The sequence below is a fragment of the Falco cherrug genome, chromosome 8 (assembly GCF_023634085.1).
Source record: "Falco cherrug isolate bFalChe1 chromosome 8, bFalChe1.pri, whole genome shotgun sequence".
Lineage (NCBI taxonomy): Eukaryota > Metazoa > Chordata > Aves > Falconiformes > Falconidae > Falco > Falco cherrug.
Genome location: NC_073704.1, coordinates 6211517 through 6231252, shown reverse-complemented (window position 1 = coordinate 6231252; position 19736 = coordinate 6211517). Strand labels below are relative to the sequence as shown.

Genomic DNA, 19736 nt, shown 5'->3' with positions numbered 1-19736 from the left:
ACCCCTGAATTCAGGTTGAGTGCGTGGCTTAGGGTCGATATCCAACAGGATTTCCCAGTGCAAAGGAGAGCAAGACAGCTTCGTGACGTGTTCACCCAAACCCCTCTCATTTAGTTGTATGAGGGGGTTCTTTGGTAAGGCTCTTCAGGGAAGAGCTCCCACCCAGACATTGCGATGATATAACCTGAGGCTACTATGGCAACCAGTGCTGTGGTTTTCCCAAGGGATGTTGCTGTGCGCTAGTCGGCACACAGCCATGCTCCCAAGTCTCTTACAGGAGCGCTGCAGAGGGATGGTGTGCTCCTTCCCACTGTCTATAAAAAGCCAGCTAAAGATGTAAACCTGACACTCCAGGGAAACCACCATCTCTGTCTTTAAAACAAATTTTCAGTTGCATACTAACATTTCTTTCCTTGCCTCAGGTAGATTTCCCCTCCCAGTATTTCAGGCTGAAATGCAATGATTTCAATATGCACAGGATGGTGCAACGCATCTTTAAATGCAGCAATGCTCAGAGGGTTTTTTTTGACTGAAAAAGATTCAAGCCTGTGATACTTGTCCCTGTTGTGCTGGGGCAGCCTGGGGCTGCCTGACCGTGGCTCCTTGTCAGCCAGATCATGGGCAGGGTGTGCTTTTTTTTCCCCTTAATGCAACACCAAGTATAAAATCTACTCACAGGCTTTCTGCTGTTCACAGGCATAAGTTGGGCAGGGATATGCTCCTCTGCCGGCTTCTGCCCATCACCCCCAGCCCCTCGATGCCCTTGCCCATCACCCCCCAACCTGGCTGCCTGGGCTGATGGGGGCCAGCAGCACCAGCCCTCCTCAGTCACTGTCCCCACAGCCACGTTTGCGGGGCAGAGTGAGTGAGGCAGGCAGGCAGGGGTGATGCTCAGCCTAGGGACATGTCAATGCGCGGGGTCAAGGCATTTTCCCTGTGCAAAGCTTGTGGCCTCACTATGTTCAGATTGCTCCTCCAGAGCTCCCAAAAAGCCACTCAGCACCCAGTGAGAGCCCACAAGGCAAACCTGCAGCACACTGGGCAGCCACCTCGGCTCACCCAGCAGCGCAGGGTGCTCATGTAGGATGTTTTTGGGCACAAGCTCCCATGGCAAAGGGAAGTTTGCATTGGTTTATGTTGGTAGCAGAGCTCAGCCTGGGTATGGCTCTCCCAGGCTTGGCCTTTGGGTTGCAGGTGATTTCAGCATCATGCTGGAGAATTGCTCAGGGCATTGTGCGAGGCCACGCATCCGTGTAACCCAAGGGGCTGGGAGCAGGAGGCACAGTGTTTCTGAGCCCTGACCATCTCCTTTGATTGACCCCTTAGCTCTCCAGACCCTGATCCTCACGGGAGGAACACCTTCACCGCTTGACCGGAGCGCCGCAGCGGATGTGGTGCCAGTGGCTGATGCTTGAGCCCCCGCCGAAGATGCTGCCGGCTTCCCGTGAACTTCTCCCTTTCCTCCGTGGCATCCTTTGGGCCAGCTGCCCGAAGCCTCCTGCCCATGGCAGTCCCTGTTCCCTCAGCTGTGGTATGGGGCAGCAGCGGGACCGGGGGGCTTGAGCAGCAGCTCGCAGGAGGACAGCGGCTTGCAGCTAGCGTGCAGCAGTGCCTGCTTCTGCAAGCAAGCATTTCCTCATTGCCCCCTTCTGCGCTTCTTCATCACCCCTCGCTCCCCTGCTGCTTTGCAATGTATTTTGTGGCTTAACTGTGTAATTGCAATAAAGCTTTTGTTGCTTGAGGTACCCTCTATGGTTAGCTGGAGGGGGTTGGTGTGACACTGAAAAGGGGGTCCCCAGAGGGTGCACACGCTGCTCAGCTGGCACAGCCGTGGCATGGGTAGTGGGTTATCCACAGAGAGGGTAGTAGGATGCTGCAGGGGGGTGGGGGGTGGAGGTTGGAGACAGGGCAGCAGCACAGGAGCCTCTGTCCCCCCAGAAGGGTTAATGGGTAAACTCAGCCTTTGCAGCCTGTGAAGCAAACCACGACTAGCTGGAAAAAGGGCCTCAAAGCCCTGGCTCCGCTCAGCATCAGGAAATAATCCCATGCGGGAGCCAGGAGGGGAGGGGGAGTGGGATGAGGGGAGCACTGTGAAGAAAATCCAGAGCTTTCCCTGAAGGCAGCAACGGCCAGGATTCATTATCCGTCAGGAGACGTGTTTATAGCAAGTGTGAGTCACTGTTGGGCCCTGGATGGGAGCAGCCTACAGCTGGGGCTGCCAGCGGTTCAGATGGGGTATGGGCTGCCCATCCAGCCCCACACAATGGCAACTCTCAAGGTCTCCCCCCACCCAAGCAACCATGTGCCAGCCCCAGACCTTGGAGCAGACCCAGTGCTATTTTGGACCACTTTGGGGCACGTGTTTCCTCTGGGATGCTTCACTTTTTTTCACTTTCACTCAAGAAGTGATGCCAGAGTACTGCCCCTCCCTGCCACACAGCCAGCCCTGGCAGTACCCCTCCACCCATGCCCACCCGTGCCCATGCCAGCCTCAAGCCCAGGGTATCACCCCGTGATGATCAGCAGCGGAGCGGCTGGCTTCACCCCCGGCACTGCACATTGCCCTGATGCAGCGGGGCTCTCCATCCCTAGCCGGTCCAGCCCCAGGGCTGAAACACAACTAGGCAGCCAGGAGAAACCAGCACTGCCTGCCCGGACTTCTGTCCCCTGGGGAAATAAAGGCAAAAATGCCCATTTTGACCTTTTTCTCCATTTGGAGTTGTATTTTCCACAATGCACGTCACCCCTGCTCCCACCTGGCCCTGCAAAGGGGCTGTGGGTAGGTGACAGTCCCTCTGGGTTTCGGCAGCTGGCCAAGCCCCCGTTTTGCTGCGGGAGCCTGTTGGTCACCCCTGCTAAACCTGCTCCACTGGGAGCCAAGTCTGTATGGGCTCTGGTGCTTGGCCCAAGTGCCTCCGAGTGGGAAGTCATCTTCCCCTTGCCTATGCCATCCCTGGCACCCCCTTCACTGGGCGCCCAGCCCCACGGCCGATCGCACTGGCCCTGTATGGAAGTGTCAGCCTGTGGCACCGTCTGGGGAGGTCTCAGTCAGCTCGTAGGTAGCATTATGGGCCCACAGGCAAAGAATGTGCTCATTCCCACCCCATCCCAGCATCTGTACCCCAGAGCATCCCCAGAAGGAAAACCCTTGCCAGCTTGCAGAAATTCAGGGAGCTTCTGTAGTTAAAAGTCAGCTGGCGCCATCCTTAAAAGCATGCTGTTATCTTGCCTGACACAGGAATTTGCCTAGAAAAAATCACTTTGCTCCTGCTTTCCTTCACAAATCTATTTTAGATGAGGTGACACAGCAAAGGCAACACTTGCCAGGGACTGAAGATGCACACTGCTACCCATGCTGGCTCCCATGGTGTGTTGGTGCCCGGGGTGCCAGCTGCCAGCCCAGTTCGGTGCCTGGCTCAGGCAAGCCACAGTCACCCACAACACGCAGCTCCAGGCCTGGCACAAATTTTAACTAAACCCCAGGTTTTCTGGGTTTCTCCTCCCCCAGCAGCTGGTCACATGCTTTGACTTAGAGAAAAACTCATGTCCCATTGCTCAGAGCAGCAGTGCTGTGGAGACCCTCCCAAAACAGGGTGTCACCTACTGAGACCAATGCTGCAGGAAACATGGGCCAGCCTGGCTCAGGGCTGCTTTCCCACCTCCCCACAAGCCACAGGCCATCTATGAGCAGCTTGCATGGCCACACACCCTTGTGCAGTGCTGGGAGATACTGCCAGAGCAGCCCCAGGGAAGAAGCCAGTGGAGCTGTGAGTGCAAACACCTGGGACTCAGCCCCAAATACTCCTGCCCACCCACAGGGCTTGAATCCCTGTCCAGGCTGGAGAGGTGAGATGTGGAAGGATGTTAACCACTCACATCCTTCACCTGTGTGTGCTGGCTTTTCCTCTGCAGGATGCATCAGCTGAAACACAAAGCATCTGTGCTCCTGTGAAGGCATTAAGTGATTCAGGTGCCCCACATCGCTTCCTATTGCCTCCAGTCCTCTGCTGCACAGCAGCTGGCTGCAGCACTCTGTGGCTCTCTCCTGAGAGGGGTAAGTGTTTGGAGGTTTGAAACAGCCTGTTTACCTTTGGCTGCTCCTCTAAAAAAAAAAGCAGTGGAAGAGATTCTTATCTCGATGACCTGCTGGGATTTCCCTTGCTTTGGCTTGTGCTGGAGACCTCTGGTCTGCTGCCTTCTCTGTAACCCCTGTTTCTACTCCAGGATGGAGCAGCTCAGACTTTCCTTGTGTGCTCTGTCTCCGGTCTCCTGGCCAGCCTGGTATCTTTAAAAGATGGCTGCTCCTGCCCCTTTGCAAGGGGGTCATGCTAGAGCTCTCCTTGCAGGGTGCATGTTTGCAGGACCAAGGACCAAAAGCGCTGCCCCTCCTCAGCGGTGCCCCTGAAGGACAGCTGCCCTCCTAGCTTCCCTTCCAGCTCAGCATTGTCTGTGCTCTCTCAGCCACAAATAAGCATGGAGCAGGAGAAATAGTTTTGAGGACAACAAAATGGCTGGATGGTTTACATTTGCTCTTAATTGTCTGCAAAAGATCCGAGGAGGATGTTTGGCTCTGCTTGGAGTGGGCTGGGAAGGCGTCCTTGCCAGGAAGGGTAGCTGACTTGTTTTATGCTTCTAGGAAAAGGCTGCAGGCTGGGTCTGGCTCTGGTGTAAAAAGAGCTCAGCTGTAAGCCTTGCTGCATCCTAGGGCTGCTCTCAAAGGCCATAACCACCCCAGAAGCTGTGATGGCTGCTGGAGTGGTATGAAAAAAAAAAAAAAAAAAGGCATAAAAGGTGCATGCTGAAAAAAAAAATAGACAGCAGAAACAGTCTGGGAATGAGCTAACAGGGACCTCAGGGAGTTTGCAAGACCTGCAAGTTCCTGGGCTGGGGTGGCTCGTCCACCTGGAAAAGCATGGAAAGGGGTCAGGCTGCAAAGCCAGCTGAGGTACGTTATCTGGAGGGTACCCAAGAAGCAAGATAGACTTCTGTGCTTCCTAGGGCTTTCAGGCTTGCTGACTACACTGAGGGAGAATGAAAGCATGTTCAGGGGAGTGGAGGGTGTGGGAGAGCAGAGGGAAGGGAAATGAAAGCAATTAGGGGTGGTCTTTTGGCTCTGCAGAAGAGATGAGCTGTGCTGTAGCACCACTGCAACTTGAAAGACAAGACAAGCTGGTAGGGAACGGGCGAGAGGTGAAAGGAAAAACACAGCACCGTGTGGGCATCGTGGGTTTTGCTGTGTGGCTTCAGGAGCAGATGGGCACTGCTGCCAGCCTTGTGCCGCCCCTGCCACCCGAGGCTTGCTGGGACCAGTCCTCAGCACTGTTGTGCACCAACAGATGTGGAGAGGGGGGCCTTAGAAGTGGTGCTGTAACCCATGGCAGGGAAAAAACAGGTTTTCTACCCTGCTAGCTCATCTTTTTGCAGTTTGTGATGCAAGCTGGCCCAGCTGCTGCAAACCGCAGGGTAGGGGGAGCCCTGTGCCACCCCCCAGTGTGGGACTGGGTGGTAGCTAGCGCTTCCAGTCCCCCCAGCTGGAGCCAGGGCTGTGCCTGGCGGCTGCTCGGCTGTTCCTCGAGCGCCTGGTGCCTCCCTTCCCCAGGAAGATGTGCCCAGCCTGGAGAGCACGCTTCACTCCCTGGGAATTGCCCAAGTGACGCGTTTTATTGCAGAGAAGTGGAAAATATTCTCCGCCCAACTGCTGGAGGGGTTAGCGTGTGTTTTTCCACCCGGTTTTCATGCCGTGCCTGCTGGATGTGCTCCACGAGAGGCTGCATGGGGGAGGTGGTTGCTCTCTCCCCTGTTCTGACAGCGGTGTCCCCAGGGTTGGGGTGGCATGTCCTGGGCTGTGCTGACACCACGTCGGCTGGCTGGGGCAAGAATGGTTGCCTGCCAGGAGCTAAGGAGTAACAGCCCTCAGACATCCACCTTCAGTTTTTCTTCTCTAGCTTTTCAGAAAACCAGACACCCACACCTCGGTGTTGGTTTCTCCAAGAACAGGAGGACGGTGCAGGTGTTGCCCATCTTTCCATTTTGGGCCAGTTTTATCCCCAACTTGTGATGCTCCCAAGCCCCCAAAGCCTACACTTCAGGCCATTTCTGTTTTCTGAGTGTAAAGCGTACCTTTTCCCTGGAGAAAATTTAAAAATGAGACTTGAAAGTGAGCTTTTCTTTGCTCTCCTTCAAGACTCCGCTGCGGGGCAGGGGAAGAGAGGGTGAGTTTCACCAGGGGAGTGTGGGGAGGCCCTTCCTGGTATCCCGAAAGCGTGACGTCCTGGCATCCCACGGGAGCCCTGCGAGGAGAGGATCCCGGCGAACCCTGGGAAGGGGGGCAGAAAAAGGAGCCTGAAATCGTTATCTCCTCTCCTCAAGCTCCCACGCTGCATCCGCAACCTCCCCTCTCACTCGACCCTCTCATCTTTCCTAAGAAGCTGAGCCAGCTTTCCCACAGACGCAGACAGCTATTAGAGAAATATTATTACCAGATGGTTTGTTTTTTCCATAGGACCAGAGGCCAGCGTGAGGTAACAGGGAAAATATTAACCCACCCCACGCCAGGCTGGGTGCGGGGCTGTGGCTTTGCTGGTGGTGCTGTGCCACGTCCCAGCTGTGCCGGCGTGCAAGGGGTCTGCAGAGGAGGGTGGCGGGGGGGCACTTGCACCCCGCGCCGCTGGACCGGCGGGGTGGCAGGGAGAGCTTGGGAAGGCTTTGATGAGGAAGGGAAAAACGTGTCCCCAAATGGTGCTGGAAGGGAGGGAAGGGTCCCCCCAGGCCAGCTCGATCTGGTAGGAGCAAAGCCCAGCTGGCAAACTGCACAGTGGGGAAGTTCATGCCGGGTCAGATGAGCCAGAGATTCAAGCAGGGAAGAAGCGCCACGTCCTGGCTGTCCTGCCTCTTGCAGGGTGGATGTGGGCACCAGGCAGAGGAAAAGTGCCAAGCCACTTTGACTAGGGATGTCAAGGGATTTGGAAGGCACTGCATGCCGTGGGTTGGCTCTTCCACTGGGTCTTTTTGCAGGTGGGTGGGTGAGTGTGAGACCCTCCTCTCATGGTGCTGAGCCTGCTCGGTGCCCGTGACAGGGTGCTGGCAAGGCACCACCTGCCTATGCTGGGAGAGCAGCTGCTGCTGTGCTGGGAGAGGTGATGCTTTCCTGCGTGGAGGGGTTGCTTTGTTGCCTCCTCCTGCAGAGATCTGTTGTGGGAAGATAAATTACCATGTGCAGAAACACCACAAGCCGCACGTTTTCCAGTGGGGTTTGTGGTTGGCACAGTGCTCAGCTCGGACCACGGCTGCTCCCGTTGTGGAGCTCTGAGCACGGAGATGGAGCGGCCAGTGGGGATGCAGCTGAGCCATGGGCAGGCTGGGTCATGCACCCTGGGGGGCTGGGGTCCTACAGCCAGCCTGGGGAGGTGCAGCCCGTGGTAACAAGAGCCCATGGAAACCTCTCCTAACAAATGCCTTTGCTGCCCCAAAAGCTTAGCAAGTCTTGGGTGCTTATGACCCCAGGAGTGGGGAGAAGGTGACACAGCCAGCTAGCAGGATGCTGGTGTGCTTCATGTGGTTGCAATCAGGGAAATTTCAGTGCTTGTTAATTATGGCATCTTGCAGAACTGTGTGAGAGGACAAAGTAGCCCCAGCTGTGGAAGATGGAGCTGGAAACCTGGCACTCAGTCCTTCCCTGCTTTTCAAAGCACCCTTTGGTTATGAGTATGCTGATGGGTTCAGTCCTGGCTTTTCCCAGGGGAATTCTTGTCAGCTCATTTCCTATGGAAGGAGCATGTTCCACTTTCCATTTTTAAGTGGACTTGATTAAAGAGAAGGAACGGTTGTATGAAAGAGTTAATAGTAGAAAAATGGAGTAAAGTCATTCTCTTATCAAAGTCTGGGAGAAGAAAATACAAAAAACCTGTCCCAAGTGCACTTTTTTTTCTTCTGCACCCCAGTTTGGTCTGGAATTGGACTAAAAGTTTATTGCTGGCTGTGCAATGCAGTGCTGTGGGCTGGGACTCGGGATGGGGAGCGCTCATCCCCCGGGGAGTACAGGCACCATGGAGGAGCTCCCCGTGCCCATCTGCATGGCACTCTGGAGGGATACTGGTAGGTGGAAGGGGTCCTCTGCTCCTGGGGGACCCAGTGTGGCAGAGCCATAGGGATCAGCTTCCCTGGCTTCATCTGAAGAAGAAAGGAAAGGGAACATCCTTCACAGGCATGTACTCTTAAGTTTTGGGAAATAACGGCATGCTGCTAGGGCCAATGATTGCAACACCCCTGGGGTCAGCCTGCAAACCTCTGCCCAGCTATCAGCTGGATTTCTGGGGGGAAAAAAAAAAAAAAAAAGCCCACTTTTTTCCCAAGGACATGGCCTTCCAATGCCCTGGGGACGGTGCTGGCTGCTGGCCCCAGTTTAGCACCACAGACCTGGAAAAGGCAATGTTTTAAAATGCTTTTGAAGCTGGACAGGGATTCAAGCCTGCAGTCTGGCTGGACCGCAGAGAGGACGAGCCCGGGACATCGTGCCTGATAGCAGCCCCTGGGGCTGGTGGCTGGGTGCTGGGCAGGGAGCGGGGTCCCCGGTGGGGTGGGGGGAGCCCTGCCTTGCCGACTCCCCATGCTGGGGTGCACGGGGTCAGACAGGACGCAGCTGTGCAGAGCCATATACGGTCAGCAGGCGCCTTGCACAAGCCATACCATCGTCATTAAGTCTTTGCTGGCACGGCCGACCGGCCTCCAGCTCATAAGGCTCTGCGGAGCGGCCGGGCTGCTCCCGGGATGGATGTGCTTTTCCCTTCCTGTAAGGAGCAGAGGGGATTGGCTTTTCTGCTGTTCGGGGTAATTCCCTGGGAGGAAAGGGGAAAGAGGAAGAGATAAAGCAAAGAGGAAACATCTCTGGTGTGCAAACTCACAGGACTTTTCTGCTGAGCTGATGCATGAAGACAGGTCCTTTCCCAGCGCTCCTCTCCCTGGGAGCCTCTAGCTGGTTTTCAAAATCCCAGGTGAGCTCCCTCATGGGAGCCCCGAGGAAGCATGCCGGAGAGCCAAGGCAGATCTGATCCCCCGTGAACTGTCACGCGACAGGATTTGTCCCTGGGCACACTTGCTCTCTTGGTGAGCATCTTTAGTCAGTTTGAGACGCCTTGGAAATTTGCTTCTCTGTGTCCTCGTCTCCTGGTGCCACACGCACAGCTCTGTGAAGCCCACCCACCTCTGCACTTGGCCAGTTATTTATACCAGCCAGGTTCATGCTGGTACTAAAGCTTTTCAGCTAGGGGAGAAGCGCTTGCTTCAGAACAACACACGCCTGGCTCTTTTGGGGCTGGGGTGTCTCTTCCTGCTCCCAACACACACAGTTTTGTTTCACATTTTGGTGTCACTTCCCAGTGCTGCCCTTCCAAGAAGGAGCCCTGTTTGTCTGGCTGCCCCTCAGCCAAAACACATGGCACCCTGAGGCTCTTCAAAGTCCTAGAGAAGCTGTGGGGACAGAGTGCAGGGGTGCCCAGCAGCAGTCTTGCCCTTCATTGAGACCACCAGTTCCTCATCTTTCCTTGGTTTTAACATCAGCTTCCACAGATACACTTTGATTTGTGTTTGCATGAGAAACAGCACTTGTTGTGCTGTTGGGTTTACGAGGTTTCAGTACAGCACAGACTGCATTTCATTTTAATTTTTTGCACTGGCTTTGGATGTTGTTTATCCAAATACACATTTTCTGCCTCGATAGTGTGGACAGGCTCCTCCAGTAATACAATTTGCGTTCAGTGGGGGTAAGCTTTTTTTCAGTTGTTTCAACTTAAGACAACTTCCTACAGCCAAGCCTATGAAGTTTTCTCCTGATTATTCGCCTGAAGATGCTGTCAGAGTGGTTGTGTATGAAGGTGGGGTGACAGAGGTGGCAGCCAGACCTGCTGCCTTCCTGCAACCAACTTGTGTGTGAACCCTTTGTGCTGGCCGTGCTTGTGTTGTTGGTTCTTTGCCCTTCCGAGCTGTTCTGGACATCACATCAATTTGCTATTTCATGACAGCTTTTGGTCCCCTCCTGCGCTTTTGGGAGCAGGTTCCAGCCGTGGCAGGATCAGCCCTCTAGGTATTTCACCTCTCAGCGATAGCAATTAAAACTCCCACTGTAATGAGGGATTTGGCAGTACGGCCTCTGGGTCTTAAGTTCAGGAGCATGGGACTTGTCTCCAGTGCTGGCCATGGAGAGTGGATGGTCCACAACACCCTGGGGGGGCCTTGCTGTGGGGGTCCAGCTCCCCACAGCTGCGGGCCCTCAGGCTTTCCTGCTACGCTACAGGATGGGAAGATGCTTGTTTCCAGGCATCCTTAAGGACTTGCGATCCTGCTTCTACCTACTGGGCTTGACAGGCTTGACCCTATCCCTGCTTCTTGTCCTGATCATGGTCCATGGTGGAGTGGGGTGAGGGGCATCCCAGTCTGTTGGGGGGTCCTTGTGGTGTTTTCCTCAGCTTTCCCCTCAAGTTCCTGACTGGGTTGAGTAGAAAACCCTGAAAGTCAGGGAGGATGGTGCTTCTCCAAAAGTGTGGTGCCTCCATGGTGCCCCCATCCCTGGGTGGCCATGGGACAGCTCCAGCTCTGCCCTGTGGTGGGGACTCCCCTGGCTAGCAGGACAACACAAGCCAGCTCACATGTAGGTGGGGATGCCGTGGGAATGTCTGTCTCCCTGCCCGGGCTTCCTTGCCTCAGGAGCCAGGAGGGAGCAGCCTGGCAGGTGCCCCGATCCCCCCTGCCCCACAGAGCAGACTGAACGCCAGGGGCGATGCTGATGCTGGGCACCGACTGTGCCAGGGCTCCCTGCATGAGGCTTGCAGAGATCCCCAGCACCGGTGGCCAGGGTGACATTGCAGGTACAGCCACATCCAGAAAAAGCGTTAAGGAGAAATGCCTCATTCATGTCTGACTCACAGCTGACAGCCCCTGGTCCCTCCCTCCGTCCTCGGGCTGGAGGAGTCTCCTCCTCACCCTTACCCTCCTGCCTCTTCCTCCCACAGAAACCAGGGGGAAAGCGGTAAAAAAATATCTTCATCGACTCCTGCCTCCGGACCGCGGCCTCTCTGGGCTGCCGGGTTGTCTTTCCCTGTTTTTTTGTTGTTGTTTTTTTCTTCAGTCCAGCTCGATGGTAATCTGAACCAAGCAAAATGAGGCTGCGAGACTTTCTACTCACTTTGCTGCTCCCGGCCGGTTTCCTGGGGGGGGTGTCGTGGGCTCAGCGCCCAGAAATCGCCACCCGAGTCGCCAATGCAGAAGGTAAGCCCAGGCTGCTTCCCAGGGCGTTTTCCTCCCTGGGATCAGTGGAGAAATCCGGCTGCTGTGTCCCTCCTGGGTGGACGCTTCCACTGGCACACAGAGCTGCAGCTTTGCCGGGTCGTTTTGGGGAAGAGTTGCATTTGCTGAGGAGAGCGACGTAGGCTTAGAGAGGATCTGTAAGACGTACCTGCTTTTAGTGCTTTTTGTCTCTTTTGTTTTTTTTCCTCGGCTCTGTCCTGTCAGGTGTTACCAGTAGCACTGGGATACAGGAGAGGGGGATAACAGTTGATACCAGTTTAGTTTTCTGAACTGTTTTGGTTTTAACACTGGCTGTTAAGGGGCATTTCCATTTTTACTCTCCTCTGCAAGGATGTTTGTGCCAGAATTTGTCAGAAAATCATTGCTTTCTCATTGCATTAATTGCTATCATGTCTTGGTTTTATTTTTTTAAGTGGTTGCTGCAGCTGCACCTTATTTTGTATAATAACCAGTATTGGTCTTGCAAAGATATGCTTTGAATGTAAATGGGAAAAAATTTATAGGAAGCTGCTAAATGCCACAAAGTGATGTTTTCTGAATGTGAGCTTGAGCCGGCTTACCCTGGATGCCAAAACAGAAATGAGCAACCTCACCCATGTGTGTGTGCTTGCGTGTCTCGAGTGGTGTGAGGATGTGGGAGCGGCACCCTTAGTGCGGATTCTGGGAGCCTGCTAAGAGGGAGCTGGGCTGCGGGTGGGCAGCATGGGGACCCCAGGCTGGGGAGGCGATGCAGCAGGGTGGCCTGCTGACTCCTGCTTCTCCGCTTCTTCCCAGACTGCCCCGTGGACCTGTTCTTTGTTCTGGACACCTCAGAGAGCGTCGCCCTGAGGGTGAAGCCCTTTGGGGACCTGGTTACCCAAGTGAAAGATTTCACCAACCGGTTCATTGATAAGTTGACAAGCAGGTACATCTAGGGCTTTGTCCAGGCTGCTTTAGGGATGGAGCCTGGTGCCGGGTGGGATGCTGAGACTACACTGTGTGCCTGTCCATGGAGGGAGAGGAAGAAAGCAGGGATGCTGGGGAGGGGGCGTGGGAGTGTCTCCTCCCTTTCCTGGTCTGTGGCCACCCTTTTTATACTCCATCCAAGCTGAGGGCAGCAGCGTACCTTTAGCAGAGCTGTCTGCACCCACCCTTGGGAAAACAAGGGCTTCCCGGAGTGGCAGACACAGCACTCCAGCCGCACCACCTCCGGCTGGCCTGGTGGTTATTCTGTAGTGCCAAAGCCACGCTGATCCCTGTGCCACTGGCTGCTTGGGCCCAGAACAACCCAGGTGCTCGGGTAGCACAGGGCACTTCTGATGTTAAACCCAAGATGCATGGGCACTCCATGGAGCAAGCCCTCCCTCGCAATTTGCGTACCTCAGGACACCCTGCAGCAAGGAACCCAGCTGTGGGTGCCCCTGATTCACCCTGCTGCCCAGCCCTTTATCTGCCTTCTCCTCACCCACCCTTGCAGCCACCAGTCCAGGTCTGACCCTGGCTTTTCCCAGGGTGAGGACACCCAGGGATGCCCAGGAGCACCAAAGCTCCCAGATCCCAGAGGGGGGTGATGCTGAGAAGAGCTGCAGGCAAAGGCCATGGCTTGCCTGCTGGCAGGAAAACCAGGGATGCACAAGAGCACTACGGGTCCTGGAGGCATGTAGGTCTTTCTGAGCCCTTTGGGACAGCAGCAGATGTTTGCTGGTGCCCAGAGGGGCATTGTGGGGTTGTCCCAGTGCTGCACCAGTGGCGGCATGAGCTGGAGGGGCAAGGTGCCCACCTCAGGGCAGGTTGGGAGGGTATTAGCAGCTCACCTGTTCATTGCCCAGGCAGGAGAGCTACCTTGCGAGGCATTCAGTGACCAGGAGCCTCGTGCTTGGGAACAACCTGCCAGACCTACGTCAATGCAGCATGGCTCTCTCCTAAGCTAGGCTCTGGGCTTTGTCCAGAGCCCCTGCTGCATGTGGGTGGACCTCCCAAGCCCACCCCAAACACCCCTGCACCCACTCTGCTGCTCTCTACCTGCTATGGCTATGCAAGCCACCACCATGCATGCCATGCTCTGGCTCCCCCAGTGTGCATGGCGTGGTCAGCATAGGTGATGGCGAGGCAACTGACAGCGCTGGGGTGGGGGTGACAGCAGTAGGCAATACTCAGGTGGCTTTGAGAAAGGTCCTGCTGAGTAAAGAGAAGATGAGCTTGGAGAACTGAGGAAGCTGTGCAACTCTATCCCTTGGGAATTGGCCCTAATGTCATGAAGAGACCCTTTTTGGTGCATTGGCCAAAGCACAGGTAGTCATGATGCCTCTGTCCCAGGGAGTCACGGGTAGCAGGCTGTGACAGCACACAGGATAGGGCTTCAACTCCCATGCTTATCTGTCTCCGAATCAGAGCATCCTTCAGAGGCACGTATCCCTCTGATTTAACACATCCAGCAGTGGAAAACTCACTGCAGTCCTGATTGGGGTGTTTCAGTGGTTACCTGCTTTGCAGACATGTACCTGGCTGTCTGGCTCAGCATCTCCTGCCCAGCTCCAGCCACTGCAGCCTGGCACTGCTTTGGGAAGCCTCTCTGCCAAACTGTCTGACCCTTATGGATGCCCACCAGCTGCACCCCTTTGCCCTTCCACCTGCTGGACAAACTACCCTGGCCCCATGGCTGGGCTTTGCATGGGAAGCATATCCTGGCCTTGCAGGAGAGCAGGGAGCCCTAGCAAAGCCCTGCGATGTTTGGCAGAGGGTTTCCATTTTATGTGGCAAGCTGGTGCAAGGCAAGTGGAGGTGGTAGCAGGACACGGATGAAGGTGTTGAAAGCGTGTGTTCTGGTGCGTCCATGCAGGTACTACCGCTGTGACCGCAACCTGGTGTGGAATGCTGGGGCACTGCACTACAGCGATGAGGTCGTGCTCATCAAGAGCCTCACCTCGATGCCCAGCGGCCAGAGTGAGCTGAAGAACCGTGTCTCAGCTGTGAACTACATTGGGAAGGGCACCTACACAGACTGTGCCATAAAGCGGGGCATCGAGGAGCTGCTCATTGGGTAAGGTAGCGGGTCCAGGGCGGGTGGAGAGGGCAATGCTGGTGGTATGGCCATCGTGGATGGAGGTTGGGAGCTTCTGGGTTAGGACATCCCTGTGCATTGTGCAGAGCTGCCCCCAGAGTGGGAGAGGAGGTCACTTAGGCACAAAAACAGGCACAGGGGTGGCAGGTTGCTGATGCTCCAGCTCTGCTGGGATGTGGCATGCCCTGACCATAGGCTGGGGCGCTGCCTAGGGTGAGTGTACAGAGATGCCTAAGCCACTCTTCTCCAGCTAAATCTGTTAAATCCTTGCAACGTTAAATCCTGTGTTTAAACCCTTGCAGTGGCTCCCATCAAAAGGAGAATAAATACCTGATCGTGGTGACTGATGGACACCCCTTGGAAGGGTACAAGGAGCCCTGCGGAGGCCTGGATGATGCTGCAAATGAAGCCAAACATTTGGGAATAAAAGTGTTCTCTGTTGCCATCTCCCCCAACCACCTGGTAGGGATCATGTCGCAGGGATGCTCCCTGCAGGGGTCCTGAGTGGGACTAAAGGAGCCGCAGTGTGACATTGGAGCCTCTGAGTGCCCCTCAGAGCCCCTCCACGGAGGGAGGATGCAGGTCCTCAGGGTGGCCTCTGGGGATGGGTCCTTCATGGGTACCTGCAGGTCTCAGTTTGCCCTCCCCACACCCCAATCCTAGGACCAGCGGCTCAACATCATTGCCACAGACCATAGTTACCGCCGCAACTTCACCGCTACCAGCCTGAAGCCGACCCGGGAGCTCGATGTGGAGGAAACCATCAACACCATCATCGACATGATTGTGAGTGCTGCCCACCCTCTCCTCAGCCTGCTCCCTCCCCAGGCTCAACTGTCTCTCTCAAACCCCCTCTTTGCTTTCTTCTCTTGTAGAAAGATAACACAGAGCAATCGGTGAGTGCCCCCCAGAGCACCGCTCCCCCCGATCCTGTGCCTGAGCCCATCCCCTGCAGGTCACCCATAGCCAAGCGGGTGCTTGGTGGCACAGCCCTGGCCCCTGCCAGCCTGAGCAGGGTGCAGCCTGGCCCTGGTGCTGCCCGCTGCCTCTAATGCTGTTTTCTCCTTCTCTCTGGGAAGTGTTGTTCCTTCGAGTGCCAGGTGAGTTGAGTTTTTGAGACCTCCTGTCCCCTCCCTCACATCCCCGTGGCCCCAGGCTGTGCCTTGGTGGCTGGTCTAACCTGTACCTCTCTCCTGCAGCCTCCCCGAGGGCCCCCCGGACCTGCTGGTGACCCAGGCAATGAGGTGAGGCACCAGCTGTGGCCATGCTATGGGACCAGGGTGGTGGGATGGGCTCACTGGAGATGCTCAGACACCAGTGGGGTGTGGGTCCTTGACACCCCACCACTGCCCCATGGAGAGGTGGATGAGGATCCACACCATGCTTTCATACAGCCAGGATCATCTGCTCCCCACATCCATGGAGCATTGCTGCTGCCATCCTCCCTGCTCTCTTTTCAACAGTCCATTGTTCTGCTCCTGGGGATGATGAGCTAACTTTATTTATGTCCTGCATTGCAGGGAGAAAGAGGCAAGCCAGGTCTTCCAGGCCAGAAAGGAGATGCTGGAGAACCAGTAAGTAAAGGACTGGCCCTGGTGACTCTGTGCAGGGGCTATTTTTTGGCCACTTCTGGCCAGACCTCTTGGATGCATCCTCACCAGCCCTTGCTCCTGCATCCCCCTGTTTCCATGGGCCAGTCAGTGGAGTCAGGACCAGCTGTCAGGGCCCCTCCACAGCCATCCTGCCAAGCAGTCGCTCCTGGTGGGCAGCAAGGTAGCCCCCTCCCCTGTTGCTACAAGACTTCCTTTTTCCTCACCCAAAATAGCCATTCCTCCTGGAGGACACGTCTCTGACTCATGTGTGCCAGTCCAGGGGTGGACTCTGGGCTCCCTCCCGCGTCCTCTGACACAACAAGCACGGCAGTGTTACAGGGAAACCTTTCGTAAATAATAAGCTAATATCACAAGGAAACTATTTCTCCCCTCCTTTTTTTTTTTTTTTTAATTTTTTTTTCACTAGGTGCATTTATTCTTGGGAGGTGTGTTTCTCCCAAACATGTGAGTGTGCAGTTACTCATCTTGTGCATTCCCAATCTGGAAACCCTATGCCATGCATTTTTCCTTCCCAAGGATTTTCCACCCTTCTATTTCATCCCAGATGATGTGTCCTCAAATACCCGTCTTCCCGTCACCCCTGGGAAGGGCTGGAGATGTTGGAAGTGAAAGCAGGTCCCCTCTGCCATCCACAATGATCCTGTGCCCCCAGACTGGGCAAGCAAGGCGTGGGAGAGCCTCCTGTGGGAGGTTATAGTGGTGGGGGCCTGAGCCCCACATCAAGAGCCTGGGGGGGAAACTGCTCCATGGCAACAGTGGTGACAGTATCTGCCCCCATAACACCATGCTTCTGTCCTCTAGGGCAGGCAAGGGGACATGGGACCTGTTGGATACCAAGGAATGAAGGTACGTGGGGCTGCAGGGTCACCGGTATGGTTCCTAGGTGGGCTTCGGGTTTTGCACTGCCAGTGTTTTCATTCTCCCGTTTTCCTCTCTCCTTTCATCTCTAGGGTGACAAAGGAAGTCGAGGAGAAAAGGTGAGGACAGCAAGGAAGATAGGGGAAGACCTCTGTGTCCCCTTGACTGGTTACCCCAGGCTGCCCCTGCAGCTACGTGGTGTTGGGGTCTGGTATGTGCCCACATATCCATCCCTCCTGCTGGCACTGGCCCTGCCAGGAGTGGGGATCCAACAGGATCAGCCAGTTTGCAGCTGACACAGCCTTGGGGACCAGACAGGCACCATGCAGCAGCACAACCAGGCAGAACAGGAGAGACCGGTGGTGTCCAGGGACACAGGGAATGCCTGCACCCTGGGGCCGAGCTGGCGTGGGGACTGTAGCACAGTGCAGGGATGGATCTGCTATGCATGAGGGTCTCACATGTCTCTCCTTTCTTTTGCAGGGTTCAAGAGGAGCCAAAGGAGCCAAGGTCAGCCTCTGCTTTCGCACAGTTTATTCTTTCTAGTTGACACCTTGAGGGAGAAGGTCTTTGGCAATCACTTCTTCATGGTCCCTATTCTTCCTTTCAGGGTGAGAAGGGCAGGCGTGGAATCGATGGCATCGATGGCATGAAGGTAAATCTCTACTCTGGGGCACTTTGCTTAGCCTGAGGACCCTGGCTTTTCTCCCTTGAAAACCATTGTGGTGTCTGGGAATGAAGCCAGTGTCCCATGTAGGGCAGTGGGGCTCCATCCCTTTGGGGCTGTCCCCCGGCCAGCCAGGGACAGGACTGGGATGTCCCTTTCAGGGCTCTGGGATGATGGATGGGGTCTTCCCACAGTCAACACTCATGGGAACTGCTGCTTTGTCTGTCTGACAGGGTGAAGCTGGATATCCTGGGTTACCTGGCTGCAAAGGCTCACCTGGATTTGACGTATGTACCCTGTGGGTGCCCCTTGCACGAGAATGAACCAGCACAGCAGGTCTGCATGGTGGTGTGCAGAAATGGGGAGCCCCCGAGAAGGGGAGCTGTGGGAGGGTGTTGCAACACTTGGAAATATGTCCCTAGACATGCCATGCTTATCCCTGGCACGGCACCTTGGGGGTGTCCCCTGGGCAGTCTGCCTTGCCCTTGCCTGGAAGCTGCTGCCCAGTGCACAGGGCTGCCTGGGAAGCTGCATGATGTGGGAGTGTTTGGCTGGAGGCCATTCAGCACCAGGACTTGGCAAAGGAGAGCTCAGTGCCAGACAGGCAAGCCCAGAATTAACCTATTTCAACCTGCTGTGACCAGCCACCCAGAAAATGTTGGAAATTTTTGGAGAGCTCCAGAAAACATTATTCTGACATTGCTTTTTTCTAGTTTCCCTGCTTATTTCATGCTGCCAGGATGACATATCCGTGGTGGCACCAGTATCATTGAGGTCCAACCAAAGCAATCTTTTCCTACCTTTTTCCTCTGAGCTGCAGAAGCATGCTCAGTTTTGCAGCGTTTCAGCAATGTGGCCACAGTGTTTCTTGCACAGCTCCATGGTGCAGGAGTGCCACATCATCCCTGAATCATTCCTGAGTACATGTGCCTCCTGTCCATCCCACTGGGAAGCTGCAGGTCGAGCTGCTGGGATGCTTGGTTGATGCCCAGTTCCCCACAGATAGTGATGCTGGCTTGGTTTTCAGTGATGCTGCCTTTATTTTCAACAGGGAGCTCAAGGCCCGCCTGGACCAAAGGGTGATCCTGGTGCTTATGGACCCAAGGGAGGAAAGGTGAGCTGCTCTGCGCAGCTTCACATGGAAGGAGGGGGGCTGGGACCTTTCTCCTGCAAGAGGGAGAGGTGGCAATTGACCCATCGCTGACCCCCTTGCACTGCTTGGGGACAAACCTATGCTAAAGGACAGTGCCCATCACTGGTGTGATCCCCAGATCTGGCCACTGTGATTCCTAGCATATCCAAGGTTAGTGGGTGCCCACCAGCATCCCTGAGATACCGGGGGGCTTCTGCGAAAAGGTGACCCACTGGCCAGGTGGAGTGGGGGTCAATCTGCTGGGGATGGGGAGCTCGCAGGGGAAAGACCTCAACCCAGAAAGGTGCTTGGGGTGCACCGGGGCTCCTGACAGCCTCTGTGCCATGGGAGCCAAAATCCACTGCCGGGCACTGGATGCAGTCTTGACGGTGCCTTATGTTCTTGTGAAGGGGGAACCTGGGGACGACGGAAAACCAGGCCGACAGGGGATTCCTGGCAGCCCTGGAGAGAAGGTGGGTGAAGTGCCCGTGCATGAACATCCCCTGTCCTCTGTGAGCAGGAGAGGTCCCCTGCTCCAGCCTTGGCTTTGAAGCAGGCTTGCCCAAGGTTCTACAAGTGCTCAGGGCTTTGCTCTGAAACCTGCTGACTTGTCTTATTTGTACCCCGTGGCTTGCTTGTGCAGGGCACACCTGGAAACCAAGGTGAGCCTGGACCAGCAGGAGAGACAGGTGATGAGGTGAGTCCTCTGCTACTGCCTGCAATGCCCCCTGTGCATGCTTGTCAGCCATCCCCACCGCCTGACCACCCCTGTTGTTTCTCTGCAGGGCGCTCCAGGTATGGATGGTCCTCCTGGAGAACGGGTAAGTGAGGGCACCGCTGCCAGGCACCACGCCAGCAAGGCACGGGCAGGGGCTGGTACCCTGCAGAGGAGGAGGAGGGCTGCACGTGAGCCCTCTCAGAGCTGGGCAATGAGGGAGGGTTTTGCTCCTGCTCGGAGCAGGTCCTGATTTTGTGTTCTCACCATCTCTTTGCAGGGCAGCAATGGAGAAAGAGGACCCCCGGGTTCGCCAGGCGACCGTGGGCCAAGAGGAGAGCTGGTAACTGCAGCCACGAAGTGGCTTTCAATGTCTGCTTGCAAATGATGTTATGCTTGGCAGTCAGGGGCTG

The 19736-nt window shown here is 55.6% G+C and overlaps 2 protein-coding genes across 21 annotated transcripts in view; both read left to right on the top strand.

The window, feature by feature from the left end:
• The window catches only part of PCBP3 (poly(rC) binding protein 3), a 73775-nt gene extending 64148 nt beyond the window's left edge, over positions 1–9627 (top strand). For 19 of the 20 annotated variants that reach the window (XM_055717875.1, XM_055717874.1, XM_055717879.1 and 16 more), the window contains one exon: positions 1327–1741. In XM_055717875.1, the coding sequence (XP_055573850.1) occupies positions 1327–1372 (46 nt within the window). In that variant the 3' untranslated portion in view covers positions 1373–1741. Of the gene's footprint in view, positions 1–1326 lie in introns of all 20 variants that reach the window. The other variant, XM_055717878.1, reaches the window with a different exon arrangement.
• Positions 9628–11006: 1379 nt separating this feature from the next.
• COL6A1 (collagen type VI alpha 1 chain) overlaps positions 11007–19736 on the top strand; it is a 25687-nt gene continuing 16957 nt past the window's right edge. Inside the window, exons 1-19 of the mRNA XM_055717880.1 lie at positions 11007–11259; positions 12073–12202; positions 14117–14317; positions 14641–14800; positions 15002–15124; positions 15214–15234; positions 15418–15438; positions 15538–15582; positions 15859–15912; positions 16753–16797; positions 16902–16928; positions 17293–17319; positions 17420–17464; positions 17710–17763; positions 18528–18590; positions 19019–19081; positions 19252–19305; positions 19394–19429; positions 19604–19666. Coding sequence (XP_055573855.1) covers positions 11151–11259; positions 12073–12202; positions 14117–14317; positions 14641–14800; positions 15002–15124; positions 15214–15234; positions 15418–15438; positions 15538–15582; positions 15859–15912; positions 16753–16797; positions 16902–16928; positions 17293–17319; positions 17420–17464; positions 17710–17763; positions 18528–18590; positions 19019–19081; positions 19252–19305; positions 19394–19429; positions 19604–19666 — 1341 coding nt within the window. The 5' untranslated portion in view covers positions 11007–11150. The remainder of the gene's footprint in view (positions 11260–12072; positions 12203–14116; positions 14318–14640; positions 14801–15001; positions 15125–15213; positions 15235–15417; positions 15439–15537; positions 15583–15858; positions 15913–16752; positions 16798–16901; positions 16929–17292; positions 17320–17419; positions 17465–17709; positions 17764–18527; positions 18591–19018; positions 19082–19251; positions 19306–19393; positions 19430–19603; positions 19667–19736) is intronic.